Source organism: Paralichthys olivaceus, chromosome 5 (assembly GCF_024713975.1).
Source record: "Paralichthys olivaceus isolate ysfri-2021 chromosome 5, ASM2471397v2, whole genome shotgun sequence".
Taxonomy (NCBI): domain Eukaryota; kingdom Metazoa; phylum Chordata; class Actinopteri; order Pleuronectiformes; family Paralichthyidae; genus Paralichthys; species Paralichthys olivaceus.
Window position 1 is genome coordinate 16,796,077 of NC_091097.1, and position 20,208 is coordinate 16,816,284.

At 41.6% G+C, this 20,208-nt stretch overlaps 3 protein-coding genes across 8 annotated transcripts; all 3 read right to left on the bottom strand.

The window, feature by feature from the left end:
* Positions 1–19: 19 nt before the first annotated feature.
* Positions 20–3,019, bottom strand: alyref (Aly/REF export factor). The gene is made up of 6 exons (XM_020103026.2): positions 2,634–3,019; positions 1,122–1,280; positions 885–1,032; positions 671–734; positions 400–589; positions 20–307 (listed from the first exon to the last, which is right to left on the bottom strand). Exons 1-6 carry the CDS (start codon positions 2,880–2,882, stop codon positions 293–295), a joined length of 825 nt encoding a protein of 274 aa, XP_019958585.2. The 5' UTR covers positions 2,883–3,019; the 3' UTR covers positions 20–292.
* A 471-nt stretch (positions 3,020–3,490) lies between these two features.
* On the bottom strand, positions 3,491–7,370 carry mcrip1 (MAPK regulated corepressor interacting protein 1). Of its 6 annotated transcripts, none has more exons than XM_069525375.1 (5): positions 7,277–7,370; positions 5,810–5,903; positions 5,402–5,505; positions 4,359–4,463; positions 3,491–4,258 (listed from the first exon to the last, which is right to left on the bottom strand). In XM_069525375.1, the coding sequence occupies exons 2-5, from the start codon at positions 5,815–5,817 to the stop codon at positions 4,194–4,196; spliced, it is 282 nt and encodes a 93-aa protein (XP_069381476.1). In that variant the 5' UTR covers positions 5,818–5,903; positions 7,277–7,370; the 3' UTR covers positions 3,491–4,193. The 6 variants fall into 6 exon arrangements, with proteins under 6 accessions (XP_069381476.1, XP_019958553.1, XP_019958552.1 ...); XM_020102994.2 differs by having other exon boundaries at positions 5,402–5,520; XM_020102993.2 differs by having other exon boundaries at positions 5,402–5,520; positions 7,264–7,370.
* A 707-nt stretch (positions 7,371–8,077) lies between these two features.
* ppp1r27a (protein phosphatase 1, regulatory subunit 27a) lies at positions 8,078–10,686 on the bottom strand. Its single transcript, XM_020102986.2, has 3 exons — positions 9,912–10,686; positions 9,586–9,736; positions 8,078–8,948 (listed from the first exon to the last, which is right to left on the bottom strand). Exons 1-3 carry the CDS (start codon positions 10,345–10,347, stop codon positions 8,828–8,830), a joined length of 708 nt encoding a protein of 235 aa, XP_019958545.2. The 5' UTR covers positions 10,348–10,686; the 3' UTR covers positions 8,078–8,827.
* Between the last annotated feature and the right edge of the window lie 9,522 nt (positions 10,687–20,208).

Below are 20,208 nucleotides of genomic sequence, written 5' to 3' on the forward strand. Positions count from 1 at the left end.
TATAAAAACAGAAACAGCATTTGGTCAATAAGCACTGCAGGTTTTATTACAAGTCTCAGTAACTACAGAGAAGAGGAAAGAACTGGGAACCCCAATTCACATTAGCCTACAACCAAAACCATGTTCATGGAGAAGAAAAAAAAAACAACTGGTAAAAAACACATTAGAGCATTTAAAAGGAGGAGTTGCAACAACAATTTCAATCACACCAGAAGACAAGTGTAAAATATTCTGCACATTTTTGACAAGCACCCTTCTGTGCAGACAGGAAGGGAAACAGGGTAACTTCTTTTTAGCTGGTGTCCATCTGCAAAAAACAACAAACAAAAGTGCAATTAGAGAAATGCCAGAGCAGGATCAATCAACTGGGAAAGGCACGGTATCGACAACTGAACATACCCTGGCATTGTAGGCGTCTAATTGGGCATCGAGTTCCTCTGCTGACAGCTGCTGCTTAGTGTTGCCACCACGTCCTCCTCGGCCCCTTCCTCTGGCACCACCTGCACCACGTCCTCCCCGACCTCTCTGCATGCCCCCGAAGCTGCCCCCTCGATTTCTGTTCATGCCACCGCCGCCTCCTCTGCTCAGACTGAACACAGGAACACCCATCAACATGCAGCATTCACAATAATTTCCAATTAAATATCTTTAAAAAAACAAATGCACTCACCCCTGGACAGGTCGTCTCTGTGTGTCGATCTGTGATGTGACGAGTTGGATGTTCATAGGCCGTCCTAAGATGACAAAGGGTGTTATTTGTTTACAATCTGGGCAGGACAGCAGTGCAATCAGTCAGGAAAACATAACCTAAATCAGCTATCAAAAATAATAAGTATGTCTAAGAAATTTACAGCAGATGCATTCAATTTGAGTTTCATGCATACCATCGAGCGGGATGCCATTGTACTGTTTCATGGCCTTGAGTGCGTCCGCCCTCCTTTCAAAATGGACATCTGCCGTTCCCAGACTTCTCCCCGATCGATCATAATGAACCGCAGCCTTTTTCAGAGTTCCAAATTCAGCAAAGAGTTCCTGAAAAAAGTTAAGAGACATGAGCATAAAAAAAACAAACATTCTTCATCTCCCACTAAAAGCAAAGGTAAATAGGAAAAGTCTTGTACCTGGATGTCTGCATCTGAGACGCCAAAGTCGAGATTGGAGACGAGGAGCTTCCCTCCAGTTTCCACTCCAGCTCCGCCGCCACCTCCAGCAGCACCATTGAAGCCGCTGAAGCCATTGTCGAACATGTCGTGCTGCCACTTATCTGGAAGCTGTTTAGGCTGCAACAGATGAAAGAGAACGCACCTGCTGACTTCAGGATCCCCCTTGCCTCTGTCAATCACAGAGTCCACACGGCTGGGTGTTGGGGCAAGCAGGGCCTCCGCTTCCAACAGGGCCAGGGTGCTCCACTCCCCCAAGAGGGTCCCCAAAGTCCCCTGCCCACCCCATCACTACAGGCAAGTGAATCAGTACATACAGGAGGACATGCACAGGACAAAAAGCCAGTAAGGCAAGGGGGTGTGCTGCTAATCACCTCTGCATACAGACATACTGTGAATGATTTCTAAAGCATCTGCTGAAATGTTTACATCAATGACTATTGATCCAAAACACACCAGTTTCCCCAGACCCACCCACCATTCTCTTCATAAAACCCCTGAACAGCTTGTACCAACATTGCCCACAGTACTCTTGCCATGTGTGCCTCCACCAAAGGCTCTCCAGATACGATCCTCGGGTACACAGGGGGTCGCCATCAGAAGCAGCGTGGCCTCCAGCGTTGCACCATGTTTCCCGGTTCGCCCAAAAGAGTTCTTTAGCAGGCCACGAAAATGGCTTTCACGGAGGGGGAATTGTCCACAAGGAAATGGGGGGAGTGATCGTGAAAACAATTAGAAAATGGCCGGCTATCCCCTCTACTCGAGAGTGAATTATCTAAGCGTCCATTTTGAGACCACGCCATTTTGATTGGGGCTTTGTTGGACTCGTCTAGACACTGATACACTAAAGGGAGTGAAGATTCGCCATATATGAACACTATCAGGGGGGTGAAGTCCACCGATCCATCCATAACAGCCACACTGGTCGATAAGCCACCAAACGGGCCTCGGTGAGAAACCCGCCAGCCACTCCCGAACAAAAGGCCGTCTGCACCGGGGCATGGACAAAAACTATAGCTCCCAAAAGTGGTGATAAAAATCATGAGGGCGAATTTTCTCGATGGAGTGGATTCCTCTCAACATCATCAATCTGACCATTGGGGTGGAAAGGACTCTGACTGCTCGTGGAGGACTATCTTTAAATTAAGGTGCTGGATTCAAAATGGCGCCGCCGAGGCCTTCACGATCCAACTTAGCCAACCCGGCTAACACCTCCTCCAAAAAGGCCTCTTCTTGTGAAAAAAGATGCAACATACACGGGTTGTGGGAGACGGAATAAGCTATGAATACAACTTCCATTAACGCTAAACCGCAGACTAAACTCGGCGGTCAGCGATCACTTTATTAGCTTGACTAGCTAGAGGGTTAGCTGGCAAGCTTATTGGAGAATAGAAGGATGTGACCCAGGCATTTCTCAGGTTAGCCGAAGGGTCTTTATCCTTTTTCTGCCCACTCCTCTTAACTTTCTCATACCCTGTTGTAAGGCGTTGGTCTGCCTCTAGCGCGGCTCAGGTTCTGTCGGCTCCTCATGGGGCCGGATCCACCGCCTCGGCCTCCAAATCCTCCTCCGCCGCCGCTCATTCCAACGCGTCCAGCGCCTCCTCGGCCGCCGCCGGAGCCTCCGCGGCCTCGGCCTCTTCCGCCGCCGCGGCCTCCTCCTCCTCTTTGCTGCCTGTTCTGCTTGATAATGTCGTCTAGAGACATATCCATCTTATCGGCCATTATGCTAACTCCGGTAACTCTAAACTGGAAACGATAGAATTTAAAAATACACCCTGGGTTGGTCCCTCTCTCTCTGCCCTGTACAGCTGCACGTTCTCTGCCCCGACGAGAAAAACACAATGACCTAGCGTCGCCTGTATTTATACGCACTGGCTCTTCACGTACCATACGTAGACATGACGTCAGGACGCCCAACGAGGAACCAAAACAGTTGTGTGTTATTGTCTCTCTCACTAATAACAATGGTGATGATAATAATAATAGTGATGTCAATTTATCAACAGTGACTCTTGAACCTTAGTGAATTTTTGATTCACAGATTCAAGCTGAGACACTAACTCAATTAATCAAGATAATTAATCAGCAGCTTCTACGATAATCAATTGATCATACAAGTCATTTATTTTACTGCCTCCAGCTGCTGTGACAACAGACTAATTATCTATGATCAGACACAACAGCCATTTTTCTACATGTCGGCTGACACGCAAAATGATTAATCAATTAATTGGGACAAAAGAAACAATGATGAGTTATGAATATTCATCATCATCATCACCCATAGGGAAAGTCACTCAATATTTATGCAGGATCAATACAAGCAGGAGTATTGTAAAAGTCTTTTATTCAACATTTTTGTTTCGTTTAGGGTATGGGGGGGGGGGTCACCAAGGGCAGCACACTTGGGAAGGTCTCTACTTAGTAAAGTCCATTTGAGAGCAAGAAAATTCATTTTAAAACGTTGGCCTTCTACATTTCATTTGGCTTCCAGAACTTGCCCATGAAGTGTGCATCCAATGTGACCATTTCATTACTTCTACAATAACTATCTTCCAAAACAGACTAAAAAAAAAAAAAAGATGTCAGCCCTTTCGCATTTTCCTCCAAAGTCATATAAGTAGCAGTAGTAAAGAAAACAGGGTTTGTATTTAAGACTGCAGTCTTTTTTGTCCTGTGGCGAGTGGCAACAGTTTATACCTCAGCATCAGATGTCAGCAAATTGTGATGAAAGTTTGCATCAGTCCCATAAACAATGTACACATGAAGATTCTGTGACCTGAAAAACCGATGAACCAAGAGAGGGGAGAGTTTGTGCTCCCTGAAATCCCAGTTCTTTTCTTCTTAGTCAGTTGTAGATGATAAAGAAAGAGACAGGGTTGCTATGGTCCAGAGTTTAGAGACAAGCTCGGAGTTCTGTGCTAAGATTGGCCAACAGGGCTGACTTTCTGGCTGACAGAGGGCTGATGGAGGAAAAGTTCGCAAGGATAATGGGTGGAGAAAAAAAAAGCGACTGGACCATCATGAGAAAGACTAGGACTTCTTGGAGTCCTGTGTGTTGCGTTTCTTGAGGTCACTCAGGTCCACCGGTGTGAAAGCTGCATGAGAAGACAGAAATGACATGTGCTTGATATGTATCATCCTTCAGTGTGTCATAAAACACAATTTACTTCAGTACATCTTTAAACTAAAACTTACAATGTAGGTTAGGATTTGGGTTCTTCTCCACATACTCCTGTGGTCCACGGTCATTACGTTCACTATTTTGTGTTGATCTGATGTCTCTGAGCACACACTGCCAAGCTGAAGAGGAGTAAAGACAACAATGCCTTTGTTACATTTAGGAAATGTCAATAAATGAAATGTCAATAAAACAACTTGGAAAATAACAAGCTCAACATAATGAAACTGGCTCAAACTACTCACCTCACCAGATGAGTAGTTTGAGCCAGTTTCACTGAATCTGAAACAAAGTCCTGACACTTGCCAACTTGAAAGCCTTCTCTTTAGCACTGTTGTCTGATTCAGATACTGTAGGCCTATAGTTCATTCTCAGCACTTATCAGGTTCCCTTTGAAGCTTTTGACCTCAAGTAGCACTATGGAGCGTTTTCTATGCGTGGGGACATTTTGTTTGTCTCATGCATGCACATAGGTGATGTGATAGTAAGTCCTGCTAATGGCTTTGCATTGTTCCACTGATTTACAGGTTTCTAAACTTCCACAAAGACTAGGCAGTGACTCTTTATCCTCATATATCGCCACCACCTGTTTAATGTCAAGATGTGCGGCAATGTCTGGCAATATTGTTGTTTTTTTGAAGAGGGAAATGTAGTCAGCAAACTTTTTAGACCTCAAGGGCAGAATAAACATGCTTTGGTAAGTAACACTATGCAAACTTAAGTTTTATTTGTTTACAAGAAAAACAGGGTGTTTCTCCTCGCTCAGCAGAGGATGAAAACAAACTCATCACATAGTAGTAGTGTTGAGAATGCGACTGTTTAGTGTGGCCTCTTGCAATAAGGAGAGAAAGCTCCCTGCCAACTTTAAGCTATGATTCTACTATAATGTCAAATATGCACACCTTAATGTTATTAAAAGGAGTCTCTTTGGTTCAGTGCATCAACAATTATATTTAAAAACAAGTCTATAGATTTAAGCTGTATGACATGGAGTTACACAACACACATTTTTGAAATCCATTCTGAAATTCAACACGTCAATATTCAGGAGTACACTTACTATCATGTATAAAGCGCACATTTTCCTCATGTGCAGGAGTGAAGAGCTCCCCACTGTTAGTGGGCGATCGAGGGCTTGAAGTCCGCTTGTAACTATTCACCATCCTGGGAGCAGATGAGCTTCATAAACATGAAAACAGCAACATTAGCAGCACAAACAGAAATTCATATGATTTATCACCGTTTACTGCAAACTAGATTTCACATCATGTTCTCCGGAAGAAAATTAAAAAAGTCACCTGAGCAAGCAATGAAAAAAGCAGGTATAGCAGTAAGAGTAAGGGGCTAAGCAAAAAATGCAGCGTAATCAAAATAAATCAAATTAAACAAGAAGACAAAAGTAAAAAGTAAAAGTAAAAGATGAGCATAAGATGCGTGAGCACTTAAGTGCAGAGATTTTTTTCCAAACCTGGTCATTCTGTTTGCAGTCTGTACTCTCTCCTCGCTCCTCTATGGTGAGTGGAAGTGAAGGATACAAAGGTTCAGAAGTCCTCAGCTGGATTCTTACAATAAACAACACAGACAACTTTAGCATCTCACATGATCCAAGAAGTCAGTTTCTAACATCAATGTTATGTAAACAAGTACATTTACTTACATCTATATCTAAGTATAATTTAGTGATGTTGGTAATTCACTAGAGAATATTTATCATGCAACATTTTATAGAGAATACTCTTGCTCTTCTACATTCATGGATCAGCTTTAGGTACAATTTACTTTAAGTTTAAAATATTGATTGAAAAAAAAAACAAGAATTATGAAGGTGTCACTAATTGCTCTGGATAATTGCGAAAGCACAAAAGTCATTATGTTTACAAACCAGGACAATAAACTGCAGGTTAATCCATAATGACAATAATCAATCAGCAACTGTTGACTGTTGAACATTGACAATATTTTCAACCAAAAATAATGAAACACTTGATGTTATCTGATTCCAGGCTCTCTAATGAACTACTTTTCATCACCATCTGTCAATGTAAACTTGATGTTTTGGGTTAATTGGACTGTAACAAAAAAACAAGTGTAGGCATCCATTTTGGCTCAACTAAATTATGATTGAATAAACAGCAAACCAGTTAATTATAGACACAAATAGGCGAATTACTCAATAATAACAAGACTTCTTTCATTATTACACCATTATTAATATACCAGTCACAGTTATCACAATCAATTTATCAGTTACATGTTTAAGTTGTTTTTATAACTATAAGTTAACCATGCTGCTGTGATTTTCATACTTAATGGACGGATCTGAACATTGCATCCTACGATCTACATTAGTTTGTAGCAGAAGCAGTGAATGACTCCTGGTTAGCTCACTGAGTTTACAGTGTTAGCTTCCTCCTAATCTACATCATCTGATGGATTGTGAGAAGTCAAACACCACCAGCTAAAGTGAGTGGAGATACCTGAACGTTGTTAGCATTAACTTACATCCACACAGTCAGAGAACACAGAGGAAATGGACGAGCCAGGTTGTTGTTTACGTTTTGACTTGAGTAGCTTCAGCAGTGTTGGGAACAGGCTACACAGTTTAGCCCAGCGTGTTGACTACAGCTCTCATTTAAAACACAGGACACGGTCTGTAACATCGTGTCCGATGCTCGTGTCTGTGTCTCCCTGCAGCTGCGTCCCGGGGGGACAGCTAACACTGGATCTGCTGACACGATAGTTTTGGCTAACTTTAGCCTGCTAGCTGGTGATTTGCATTGTCTTGTCGTCACGTTAGCTTAAAACAGCTAATATTTCACCAGCGTTGCCGGTGTAAAAATATTTATTAGGAAGACACGTAACCCAGTAGTGACAGAATAAAGCCACCCGACAGAGAACGTAGAGTTAAAATATCCAACCAACCTCTTTTTATTACCTCTCCTTTCGGTTTCTTTATTCACAGACTGTGTGTTCGCCGTTAGACCTGCTAAAACGTTGCCAATGCCAACGAATCATTTCCGGGAGAGGACACGGAAGTGAAAGAACTGTAATGAATATAGTATAATATTATAATATAATATAATATAATATAGTATAGTATAGTATAGTATAGTATAGTATAGTATAGTATATTATAGTATAATATAATATAGTATAGTATAGTATAGTATAGTATAGTACAGTATAGTATAGTATAGTATAGTATGATATAATATAATATAATATAGTATAGTATAGTATAGTACAGTATAGTATAGTATAGTATAGTATGATATAATATAATATAGTATAGTATAGTATAGTATAGTATGATATAATATAATATAGTATAGTATGATATAATATAATATAATATAATATAATATAATATAATATAATATAGTGTAGTATAGTATAGAATAGTATAGTATGATATAATATAGTATAGTATGATATAATATAGTATAGTATGATATAATAATTAGTAGACAAATTACCACAAAAATGTACAATACAGATTTCTTTATTAAAAAAGTGTGGAGGAGGCAAAAAGTTAAAAAGAAATAAGTGAACTACAGTTTAGAATATATTTCATGTCAGATGTCATGATGTTCTTTTTTGTATCTCTTGTGTTTCCGTGCATTACAATTTAAAAGCACCTGAAAATGAATAGCTGAGCGAGCAAAACATTTTTGTTCCTCTGTAGCGTTCAGTTCGATGTGATAGTTGTTAAACAGACACACTTGCAAGTCAGTCAAATATTTATAAAAGGTTTCTTTATTTTATGAAAATGTACAAAAATAATTATTGTAGAGACAATTATAAGACTTTCAATGCTGATAATTGTATTTCTACTACAGAAAACACCAGCAATTCATTAGGGAAGAAATACCGCAACAGAAGAAGTGCTTGTGCAGCATAATCTTTTTTTTCTTTTATTACTGACATATCTGTGAAGTATTAACTATTAATGTGGATCCTCTCTCTGCCCAGCAGTGAGGATACATAACTCTTTGTATAAGACACCAACTTCTTACGTCCCTAATTCTGTGCTGCAGATTTAATACAACATGGAGGCAGCGCAGTGCAACCTACTTAACTGCTAAACACTAGCACAGATACAGTGCGGAAAAATATGCAAGAAACGAATCAAATTTTTTCAGAGAGGATTATACATCACATGTCAAGACGACATTTCAGTGACACATTTTTGACCTTTTGGTTCATGACATGTGAGTCAAGAATACAGACATATCACAGACACTTAAACAAATTCACAAAATAAAGTATAAATATGACCAGAAACCAAATGGCAGCTTAACTGAATATTGCTTCACAGCTATAATAAAAAACTATCTTGAAAGGAGGTGTCCTACACCAACAAACAGACCCAACATCTTCCTTTACAGGATCAGTGATTGTGGCCTGAGTGTTTTCGTCTGTGGGCCTGAGCTCATCGTTCTGTCGTCTCTGTTGCTGTTTCCTCTTGGGTCCATATGGTGGTAAGTCACACACAGCCAGTCTCAAACAGTTTGGCCAGTTCTTTGCAGTCTGGGTCGATGAGGTCTGCCGGCTTCTCTCCGTTTTCATTCTCCGCCTCTGTGCTGGCTCCTATCGACAGCAGGTAACTGTGGAGAGCAAAGTACAGGATTGTTGAAGGATTGAGGGATTCTCTTAAAAAATGTAGGCATGAGATTATTTATCATTTGTTCAACTGATCTTCTTTAGTATGTTTTATCACTATCAGTCATAACTCAGAGACTTTAGAGTAAGATGAAATGTCATAAGTCATTGCTATTGAAGCGGCTTTAAATATTGTGGATCAGTTTATGACCATCACTTCTTTCTATGGCTATAAATAAAACAAAACATCCAGATATTTGGGTCTTAAATATTCTCTACCCCGGTTTGCTTTATGCTGAAAACAATGTGTTGTGTATTGTGATGGTTCAATTGTCACTGTCTCATTAATGTCTTCTCATTAAGCTTTTTTTTTACTCATACTGCCAATATTTAAATTAAAACTACCCTTATTAAAATACAGATATGTTTTGTTCTAGTCAGACTGGTTAAGTAATCTTTTCTTGATCTGTGAATTTTTCCAACCACCATATGTCAAAGAATATATTCTTATAGTCAAAGTATTTTGGTTTCATATTCCAAACTAAATAGTTCTAATCTGTGTTAGAATCAAACTTTATTTAGCTTTTCAGAAATGACAGTACAGAATATGCTGAATATTCAGTGAAAAAAGTGACATGTTACCGAGCAATTTCTGGGTAGCCGTCACTGCACGCCATGTGAAGAGGCGTCCAGCCGTCCTCGTCCCTCTGATGAATATCAGCGCCATATTTCACCAGCAGCTTCACCACCTCCATGTTTCCTGTCAGCACGGCCTCATGCAGCGCTGCCATACCTGCACACAAATAGATGAGTCCTCTGCTGCAGCTCTGCTGGGTGCAGCCATGCAGTTTAACGTCGAATGATGTTGACATTGTTTCTAATGTTGCATCTGATTAGTTTATAGGGGTTCCGAATGTCTCCTGGGAATATTGCTGCAGTTAAGTAGAATCTGTGGGAATTGAACTGACCTGAGTGGAAGATTGTATCCACACGGACCTTCCTCGCCCTCATGAACCGACCAATTTGCTCCAGATCTCCCCGTCTGACAATATCCTGGAAGATGATGTCATTGGGGAAGTGCACTGTTCTCTTTGCAGGTGTGACCGGTAGGACAGGTGCAGGAGGCTCCTGTGCCTGCGTGCGACGTGTTGAACGGTACCGTGGCTCCTTGGTATATGAAGGGATGTATGTTGGTGCAGTTTTGTAAGTGGATGTGATGTGTGATGGTGTGTACTGTGTTGTGCTGTACTGCGTTGGGGTGTACTTTGTAATGGATGAGTATGAGGATTTGTACTGCGCTGGTGTGTATTTTGATGGAGTGTAATAGCTGGGTGTTTGGTAGGTCGGTGTGTACTGTGAGGCACGTGTGTACGTTGACACTGGTACATGGTAGTTGAACTTCATCACTGCGGCTGCTCTGCCTCCCCCTCTGCTGTCAGTCCAGGAGGAGGGAAGTGAGAAATCCAAGAGAAACGCACCAATCCAATTAAAAAAGAGCAGTATCCTTTGCTGTGTGTCCTTTTTGTCGTCTCCTTATTTATCCAGACTGGAGTTGCCCCGGCTGTCACTCACTTTGCATCATTTAAACAAATCCTCTGCTTCTCTTCACTGTGTCCCAGTCCCCTTCTTTTAGCTTGTGTCCTCCTCTCTTTTCTTGCTGTGAATTTCTCCCATTTGACTTGACTTGAAATGGTTTGTATGCACAGTATGTTTGCTGCTGCACACGACCGTCGTCTGACCGGGCAAGTTGGACAGGACCCCTATATACCTTCTGTTGGGCTATTTTTGGGGCCTAATATCCAGTGACTTCGGCTTAGAAATGAATGGCCCTTGTGCAGCTCCTCCCACTGTGCAGGCACTTGTCCACTGACACTGCACCCACCCCTGGATCATAAAAACTGTTGACAAAAATTGTTCTCCTTGCATCTTGCTTGAGAAATCTTACCACATCAACATCTAAACAACCACGTGTATATCAGCGCTACAAATTGCCAGGAGGAGACTATGTTTCAAATTAATGTTTGTTGGAGGCTTTGAGCCAAACTATCTACTTATTTTGGGTTTTTGCAAAAGTCTGTTTTCTGTGAATCATGTTGTTTTGACACTATTGACTAGAGAGACACATAAACAACACAAGAGTGACAGCAGATGTTTTCATGCTTGTTGATTTGTCTGCTTACGTCGTATCCGATGGCTCAATGTAATATTGATTTCAAAAACACTTTCAGTTTCATAATACATAGGAGAATTTAATTTCATCATTTAGTTTCCTTTTCTTCAAGTGCTCCTTTCGCCCATGTCCCTTCTTGTGTTCCCCATTGACCCGCAGGTTCGTCATGTGCCTGCCCTTTGCATCATAACCAGATACACCAATAAAACTGTCCCACTGAGGCTACCCGTGGCAGTGCAGTCACGACCAGCCGAGGGGGCAAAGCACGTAAATGTAACCTCTCCTCTCAGATGCCTCAAAAAGTCACATGTTGCGAAAAACGTGACTATTTACAACCCTGAACTTTGACCATGTGCTGCAACACACAGAAATAAATAACTTCCTAAATTCTCTTGTTACTTGTGACAAAATGATTAGATGAACTTAAGTAATAAATGTAATATTTTAGAATGAAAAACACTATTTTTCGTCATAGTGTGACATAAAGTAGGTGCCAATGGGGCTGTAACATTTTGGTCGTTGCACCAGCTGTCCCCAGACAGACGTCTAAGAAGGGCAGAGCTGGTTATAACCGACTCACAAAACCTTTGGAAGACGACTTGGACGAGATGCTGCCAATGAAGCAGAGGAAATAGAAGAGCTGTCATCCTTTTGGTTTTTTGTTTCTCTACACAAGTCTAACTGCTTGACCTTTCTCAAGCCCGTCAGCCCCCCCGCTGTAATTTGCATCCATTCTAAAGTATTACTGCATGTTCAGCTTTGTTATTGATTGTATATTTTAGACAGCACACTGACTCAGAAATGCAGAAAACTTCAGGTTGCTTTGTTTAAAAATGAAAAATTCTAATTTATCAACATACTTTGATTTATCAAGCCGCTTTTCAGCACATTAACAGTTTTGTGTTATTGTGTCTACACTGTGAAGATTTTCCCAGCCGCAAATGATGGATGAATTTCTTGGTGTTATGAGTTGATCCCAGCTCTGAATGCCATTGTGAAATATTATTCATCACCTCCCTGCACTACTGGTCTCTAAACGGGGAGAACAGGGGGGGAGAAGCTTAGAGCTCGTGTCTGCACAAATTGAAGTGAGAGTATCTGAATGTTCACAGCTTGAGGAAGAGACTTTTAAAAGCAGCTCTCGGGTTTCACAGTGTCTTATATGGTGTTGTGGGGGTGCAGGGGCGTCCCTGAGCCATGGTGACCCTCCTTCACACTCCCTCGCTCCTCTCCACAGCCACTTCCTCGGAAGAAGAAACCAGGACCTCAGCATGTGGAAAATGTTTATTTGTCGCGTGTTAGGCCCAGTCTGGGGCACATGCCAGAGAGGGGTCTCATACGCTTTCTGCTATTCATAGTCTCAAGCTGCCCCCCCCCTTACCTACCTGCACTTTAGGGTGCATGCTATGATCCCTCAAATTACCAAGAAGTCAGACAGAAACATGCAGGTGTATGGAGCATCACCAACGACGTCAATAATCAAAGACAGGAGAGGGAAAATTCTGATGTTACATCCCCTCCGTGGCAGAATTCAAACTCCCCTCAATGATAAAACGTCAAAACCGACCAAAATTCACAAAATACTTATATTTTTTAATAATGGTTGAAACTTCCATGTACTAAAGGTGGTAATAAAAAAGTGGTAATGATAGATAGATAGATAGATAGTGTTCTCTGAATAAAATGGTTCATGTTCACTTATTTTCAAAGTAAGAAGTTTTCCTATTGATATCGATAAAGGAAATTGAGAAATTGTGTTGTTGTATGTCTTGGGCTAAAGGTGAACAACTTCAAATATTATAACATTTAACTTCAGCTAGGGTGATGTAAAGTCAGGGCCTTTTCACATCTGGCTTAAATCAGCACAGACGACCAAACCCAAACACTGACACCACTAACTAATTATCCATAGAATCTAGCAGACAATGTGCTCAGTGTGATCCATGTGTTTACCTTCACTTAAGTGTCTGGGTGCGTATGTCCAGGCCAGACTTGAAACCAAAGCCATTAGAACGACAATTTTAATAGCGACCTGTCACAGAGGCTTATCCTGTGACAAAAAAGCCAGCTATGCATTCCTCAACACTCAACTGACTTGCATGAGGCAGGTAGGAGGTAGCTCGCTGACTCCATCTCCTAAAAATAAGAGCTGTGAAGCATCCCGTCTGTGTACAGCATGCTATGAATGCAGACCGCCATCCTTTTGCTTAAAAAGGTCAGTGTAACACATGTCAGATGTATCTGTTGCAATAATCCATGTTTCACAGCTTTGTTTGGATACTTAGCGGGACTCTTAAACAGAAATATGGCACAGGGGGAAAATGCAGACCTTTACAAAAACACAGTCCATCCATATTGCACAGCCACTTCTGAGAAAAACCACTCTGCTGTCCTGGACACATGCAGTCCTCTGGGGGACAACAGGTACATTTGAACATGCCTACTCACTGAGGCCACTGCCTGGATCGCCACAGCTCCAGATAAAAGCTGCAAAGCGTATCTAGTTACGGCCCATGGAAAAACTGGGAGTTATAATCTAAATCAGGAGTGAGTAATCCTGTCTTCCAGTGAGAAAGAGGGACACCATGATGCCTTCTCCAGTGATGGTTAGCTCTTGGTAAATGCAAAGGTGTGATGGACATTTCCAGATGACTGACTGCTGAATCTTTGAGGTATTGTGAAAGAACCCCTCGTTTTATCTGTAAAACTCTGAAAGTCTCTGCGAGCAGCTTTTAGTTCCTCAGTTTATGTCCAAAGTCAGGATAAGATGAGACGATGCTGTTTCTGTGCTGTGAAACTCCCCATTACATTAAATGTGGCTCAACCAGAACAGATATATTTTCCTGTCTCTTGCCTTATTTTGCGCATCTCATGCACTTGTGAATTATAAAAAAAAAAAGATCAGAGTCCACATTTTTTTTCATCAGAGGCATCAACAGACGACAGTAAAAGTTTGTGAGAGTTGTGGCACATTTCTAAAAGTAGATGTTAAAAACGTTTGTACTACCTCTGCTGCTTACTTTTCAGCCCTCATGGCAGAACTGGAAATCATCATTATATCATAGTATTGATCCAGTACTTTAATTTCAACTGTACACAAAAGATAAGCTAAAACTTTATTTTAAGAATTTTTATGAATAAATATTATATACAAAAGTAGAGAGTGAATGAATGAGAAGTTGAATTGTGCAGACTAAGTGTGTAGCAGACATCAATCCACTGTGCATGTATAGAAAGTGTCTCAAGGTCTCAAGCGGAGTATATTAAAAGCAACTATGCGTCCATGGTGTTCGCACAAGCCTCATACACCCTCCAGTCTGCTGGTGTTACAATGTCTGCTTCCAAAATGCTCCAGTGTGGTGGAGATTCCTGTGATAAAGTCTCACAAACCACAGAGTGTGAATCCGAGATTTATTATCACACATCCTCACACAACTGATTATTTCTACTGTGAGCGGTGTGGCCTTCTAGACATCAAATCATTTCTAACAAAAACGTTGATCTGGCTCATGCTCCGGATGATCACATGTGTTTCTTTACTCTGTGGTGATATGAAGAACGCCGCCATCTCCATATATTTTCTTTTTATATTCTGTACGGACGACAGCGTATCCATCAATGTGTTGTGGTCCAAGAAGTACAATAAGAACAACTATTTTGCATGTACGTGTCTGCAGAGGAGTAAAATTGAGGCTCAACTGAGGCCTTATATGCAGCGGAGAGAGGCCTTGTCCTTCTGGTGAACTTAGACGAAACTCATATCCTACTATTTGGTTAAGTTGCTAAGAGACAGTGGATCATTAGAAATATGATGACAAATGATACACACCAACACCAAAGCACCAAACTTTCTCCACCCTAAATCATTTCAACCAATACATGCAAATTCTTAAACAACTAAAACAGTAAAGGTCTCATTTTATTCAGCATCATGTGTGTAGTGGATCCACAAACACAAGTAGCAGGAGGTGAAATCATCAGACACTCTAAATCCTCACAAAGAGCAAAGATTAGAGAAGTCGGCCAAAAGTGAGTTGAATCATTTGCTGTTGAAAAGGGGCCTGACTGACATCTGTGCCTCACACACACATGTCACGGCCCTCGTGGTTCCCATGCCTCTGGACTCTTAAGTTGCTGAACCCTCCCAGTCATGAGCTCATAGTTTCCACAGGAATGCCTCTATATTCATTACCACTGACTGAATGTCATCATGCCAAACATCATGCCAAATTTATTTCAAACTTTTCTGAATTTAGAGATTTAGAGTAGTTAAAACTCATTCAAAGCATTTTTACCTGATAATTGCAATGACACATATTTACCTCATCATATCAGCTACACACAGACAGTCAGTGTTTTGTGTTTATTTATTAATTCATTCATTACAGATGGAAAAATTGGCAGCCACTGATGTCTGAATTAGAAATCAGCTCTTCAGGCACTGAGACCTCAATGCACTGCAAACCTAACAGAAGGGAATTCAAATTACGAAATGTGAGTTTGACAAAAACTAAAGAAACATAATATAAATTTGTTGTTTTTTTTGAGACTTGACATTAAAATAACGTCGTCCCTCACCCAACCTCTCTGAATTAGACTCTAAGGCCATTATACTCAGATTGCAACCTCAACAACACAATCAGCTGCTGCTTTAACATAATGCCATCCGGCTACAGGTACAGGTCAATAATGTGCAACTAAAACAGGACCAGGTACCGTCAGCCATAGCAGCACTTAAGAAGACATCATGTTTCATAAAGATGCTGTAGATTGTTGTTGCTGTTGTCATTTTCTGACAGTGTCGCTCTGCTGTTTGTTTCATGGGACGTAGTTTTACATCCATTATCTATACAGCTTCAGGGTGACCAGTATATCGCAGCGCCAACGTACAGAGACAAACAACCACTCACACCTACGGTCAGAATAGAAACTCCAATTAACCCTATCTGCAGAAAAGGGATGAACATGCAAACTCTACACAGACAGACCGAGCTGTATCGGTATTTCAAATTGGGCACTATCTTGCTGTGATGCAACAGGGCTAATTTTGACAGTGAAAACAGTAATATGATATCTTCTGTTGGGTGGAGAGGTGTTTTCTTAAGTTTGAAAAGTCAGGGTCAACATTTGTGGAGCTTGATCCAAAGGGAGTACAAATAATTTGTGGTCATAAGGAGGTGTTGCATCAGACAGCTGCTATAAATGATTGTGTTTACGTTCTTTCATGATCTCGGTTGAAGGTATATAGTTCTGAATATCACTATTTGGCCTAAACAGTAACAGGTGCAGACTGGTGGTGGTGCATGAGCTCTGCATGCTGCCCGATGGAAGTGTAAATGTGTTATTTGTCCCAAGCGAAATGTAATTGTTCATGTAAACACTGACATAAGAACAGGGCAGAGTATTTGAACCCAGGCACACCCTGACTCCTCGTAAACACTGTAATATTTTCCAGTGTCCCTTGAAATCCAGAATTTTAAAAGGGCTTCCAGTACGGCCGTGAATAAATTGTCCCACGGGAAGGATCCAGGCTTTTATAGACTGTTTAGAATAGATATAACTATGTGGCTCTATTGAAGACAAAGGGGAAAAAAAGGTTCTCCCCGTTGAGGGACGCTGTGGCTGACATTGACCAAGTGAAAAGAATGCTGTGGTGCTAAGAGTTATAGGCAGTAAACAGGAGCCGCAGCTGTCCGGGACACAGTGAGAGGAGAGGGCTCAGACTTAGCACGGAGCAGGACCGAGGCTGGCTGACTGTTTGTGCAGGGATAGGGTTACCTTGGCTGAAGCCTGCCTCCATGGAAAAGCAGGTCAGAGGTCAAAAGTTGTACATAATGTGTTGATGCTTGATTGCGCAGTCTGGGAACGGTCAGTGTTTAATGGAGGAGAGGATGTGTGCCCAGTGAATCTGTGACCAGGTTACGCAACGTTCTGATGAATTAATTTCCCGGATCTGTGAGAGCTTAAGCAATTAAAGACGGAGGACATGAAACAGGTCGACTTACTAAATCTATCCTTTACTTGGCATATGAAGGACAGTAATGTATCACTCTTTCACACAATGGCGTCCCTGGGCTGTCTTTAGCCTGCGGCCTCAGTGACATATGGCTGCATGACAATGACCAGAATAAAAGATATATTGCATGCGTGTGTATGATCTGTATGTCATTGATGCCAACCTCAAAACGGACATTTACCTCTTGATCTTTACTTTTAATTCCTCTCCTGTCTTTACTACTATTTTCTCTGCACGGCTCATGTGTCAAATGCAGCATAAAACCAGGTCATATAAAACTCCTCTTTAGTAACACTGATGCATTAAGGTGCTTTCAGACAGGCACTGAAATTCTCCACAGGGGCTGTGTGTGAGGATGCAAATATCAGAGTTAGAGGCACCTGATTTTATCTGGAGTTTGTCCTGCCGGGCCTCCAGTAAAAAGTCAGGATAATGTCTCAATGAGCCCATGTGAGACAGCAAGAGATCTTTCAGAGGATCCACCGCGAGCGAGGGAGCGTGTTGATGACATTTCAAAAACACAACAGAAGCAAAACTGAAAGAAAAAACAATGTCTGTTGTCGTGAATGCGTCTGAGCAGAGAATCTCCTGCTGCATTCTTCATGTTTGCAAAACAAACTCCGGAGAAAGTCTGCAACCGGCTGTGCCGACATCCTTCAGAGTTCATGTCTGAAAATGACTTTATTCACTGGGTTTCAGACCTGAGATGTTTTTCTACTGCAGTTACTCATTTGCAATGTCCCAGCACGACTCTTTAATGAGCTCTGGACCGGGATGAAAAATGGCTCGTGAAATACCACCGTCCTGATAAATAGCTCTGTGGATACCAAATTAATTTTAGTTTTAAGGCTTGACATTGAATTCAGGTCATGATTTGCATATGGTGTAGAGTGATTCATATTTTAAAGCAAATTAAGAATCGTTGGGGCAGCACGGTGGTGCAGTGGTCTGTTCTGTCGTCTCTCTGGACTCGACCGAGAAGGGGACGCCTGTGAAGAGCCGGCAGCCTGCCCTCCTCATAGGTTTCCTCCAGGTGCTCCGGTTTCCCAGAGTCCAAAGACATGCAGCGCAGGTTACTTAGCAACATTTTTTGCCTGTAGGTGTGAAAGTGGGTTTGAATGGTTGTCTGTCTCTACACTTCGGTCCAGCGATGGTCTGGCCATCTGTCAAGGGTTTACATGAGATCTGGACAGTCTGGTCTCCTGCAACAATTAGATCATGTTAACTAGCGACTGTGAGATAGAGCGATACACAGGTCATGCTCTATCTTTATGTACCTTCACCAAGAAAGGAGAGGAGACATGTTTGATATTTTTGCATCTCCGATATGTCTGAGCCTTCTTTCAGGAAAAACCAAACCACCATAGCATCACTGGGTTGGAGAACTTTGATTCCTGTATACAATTATTATAATGAGAAGTGAAAATACACACATACATTTAGGATAAATACATGGTGACTGAAAACATCTCGTCAACATAAAAGTTCCTCTGCAGGAAGAAGAAAGATGAGGTCGACATAATGACCTCATTGCTGCATCTGAAGACCACAGCACTGGCCGCATAAGGCCAAGTCAAAGACAGGATATTCCCAGAATGCATTTCACAGGGGTCAATATGCCAATTTTAGCACAGCGGCCAATGGCAGTTCAGGAGTCCTGGTCCAGATACAGACGGGGAGGATCAGGTTACGTGATGGAGACATGAACGGCGTACGTGAAGTAATGAAGAGAGGACGGAGCGCTGGCCCCATAAGTCTCATCTATCACTTAACATATGCACGTATAAAGAACCCCTCTACTTCACTACGACACTGCTGCCACCATTAGCAACGGTCATGTGACAGTATTACATGCTGGGGTGGCTGTGCATGCATTCTTGTAAGATAACTCCTAAGAATCCATTAAGTTACATGACCACACAAGCCATAATTTTGGGAACGGTAATAAAATCCACAATCTTCTCCGTGTCAGAGCGGTTTTGATCTGACGACAGAGCAGCACCATCCACGGGCAAAGTGTGCGGTGCCCAAAATGACCCACGGGAACACACTCTCCTCTGACCTGCACGGTTCACGCACTTTATTTAATGACTCTGTGGTTTAGTCTCTTGGTCCCATAAATGCAGAAGAATATAATCAATGCAGATTCAGATTATACATTTCATCTCTGTTGCATCATTCCTCAACAGTCTATTTCTAACAACACTGTTTATACATTTGGATATTTATGTAAGAGAGATGATGCTGTGAGTAATGTGTGATTAATTAACCACGAGCGGACTGAATTACAGTTCTATGCAGCAAGTGTGAGTTTTCATTTTGGCACGGCAGAGCTGAAATCTATTCACAGATGCCTGTGAGGACACCACAAAGGCCAAGAGGCACACATGTCATTTGGCGTACGAGAGCTTGGGGGGCGTGAGGGAATGGTGCCAACTCTGGAAATGTTGTTACACTGGTGGTGTCACATATTTTGCATGCATTCATGAAGAATTTAGTAAATAAAGAAAGCTCATATAGGAGTTGGTGGAGGAGGGGAGATCTGTGAGCTGGAATAGAAAACACAGATACAGGCGGAAAGATAATGAAGATGAACTCTTCATCTGCAGGCCTGTCTATACGTTAGCTTGTGCTAAGAATGGAGATGAAAGCGTGCTGGTGGTCAGGCTGCTGGTGTCAGCTCTGGTGTCAGGTGTTACAGATTCCCACATGGATTTGATCTGCTCCTAAGAGCTTCTTGTCCAAAAGCAGAGCCTCATAATCCTCGATGTCGACAGCAGTTGCCACAAACTGACTGAACCATGAGCATATACCAAGAACATTTCAATTAAAAATATCTCCACTTCTAAAAAAGAGATGACTGCAGCATTCATGCTTATTCTCTATTGAAAATTACAGGCTGTATACATGTCTCTGTCACTAAAATCTTCCATGATTTTAAAAGGGATTCTCACCACTTATATTCATGCCAAACACAACGTTATTTACTGCAGCCTAGTTAGAGTCTGTGGAAGAAGGATGTAGATTTGAGTGTATTTTCCTTTTCATCCAAAACTAAGAGTGAAGGAAAGAGAAACAC

Coding starts and splice junctions, on each gene's coding strand:
- ppp1r27a (XM_020102986.2), bottom strand. CDS start 10,347: ATGAAGTTCAACTACCATGTACCAGTGTCAACGTACACACGTGCCTCA. Junction 9,737..9,911: donor GGATACAATCTTCCACTCAG/GTCAGTTCAATT, acceptor ATTTGTGTGCAG/GTATGGCAGCGCTGCATGAG. Junction 8,949..9,585: donor GGCTACCCAGAAATTGCTCG/GTAACATGTCAC, acceptor TGCTCTCCACAG/TTACCTGCTGTCGATAGGAG.
- alyref (XM_020103026.2), bottom strand. CDS start 2,882: ATGGCCGATAAGATGGATATGTCTCTAGACGACATTATCAAGCAGAAC. Junction 735..884: donor CAATGGCATCCCGCTCGATG/GTATGCATGAAA, acceptor TTGTCATCTTAG/GACGGCCTATGAACATCCAA. Junction 590..670: donor CAGAGACGACCTGTCCAGGG/GTGAGTGCATTT, acceptor TCCTGTGTTCAG/TCTGAGCAGAGGAGGCGGCG.
- mcrip1 (XM_020102994.2), bottom strand. Junction 4,464..5,401: donor TGTGCGCTTTATACATGATA/GTAAGTGTACTC, acceptor ACTCCTCTTCAG/CTTGGCAGTGTGTGCTCAGA. Junction 4,259..4,358: donor CCCAAATCCTAACCTACATT/GTAAGTTTTAGT, acceptor CTTCTCATGCAG/CTTTCACACCGGTGGACCTG.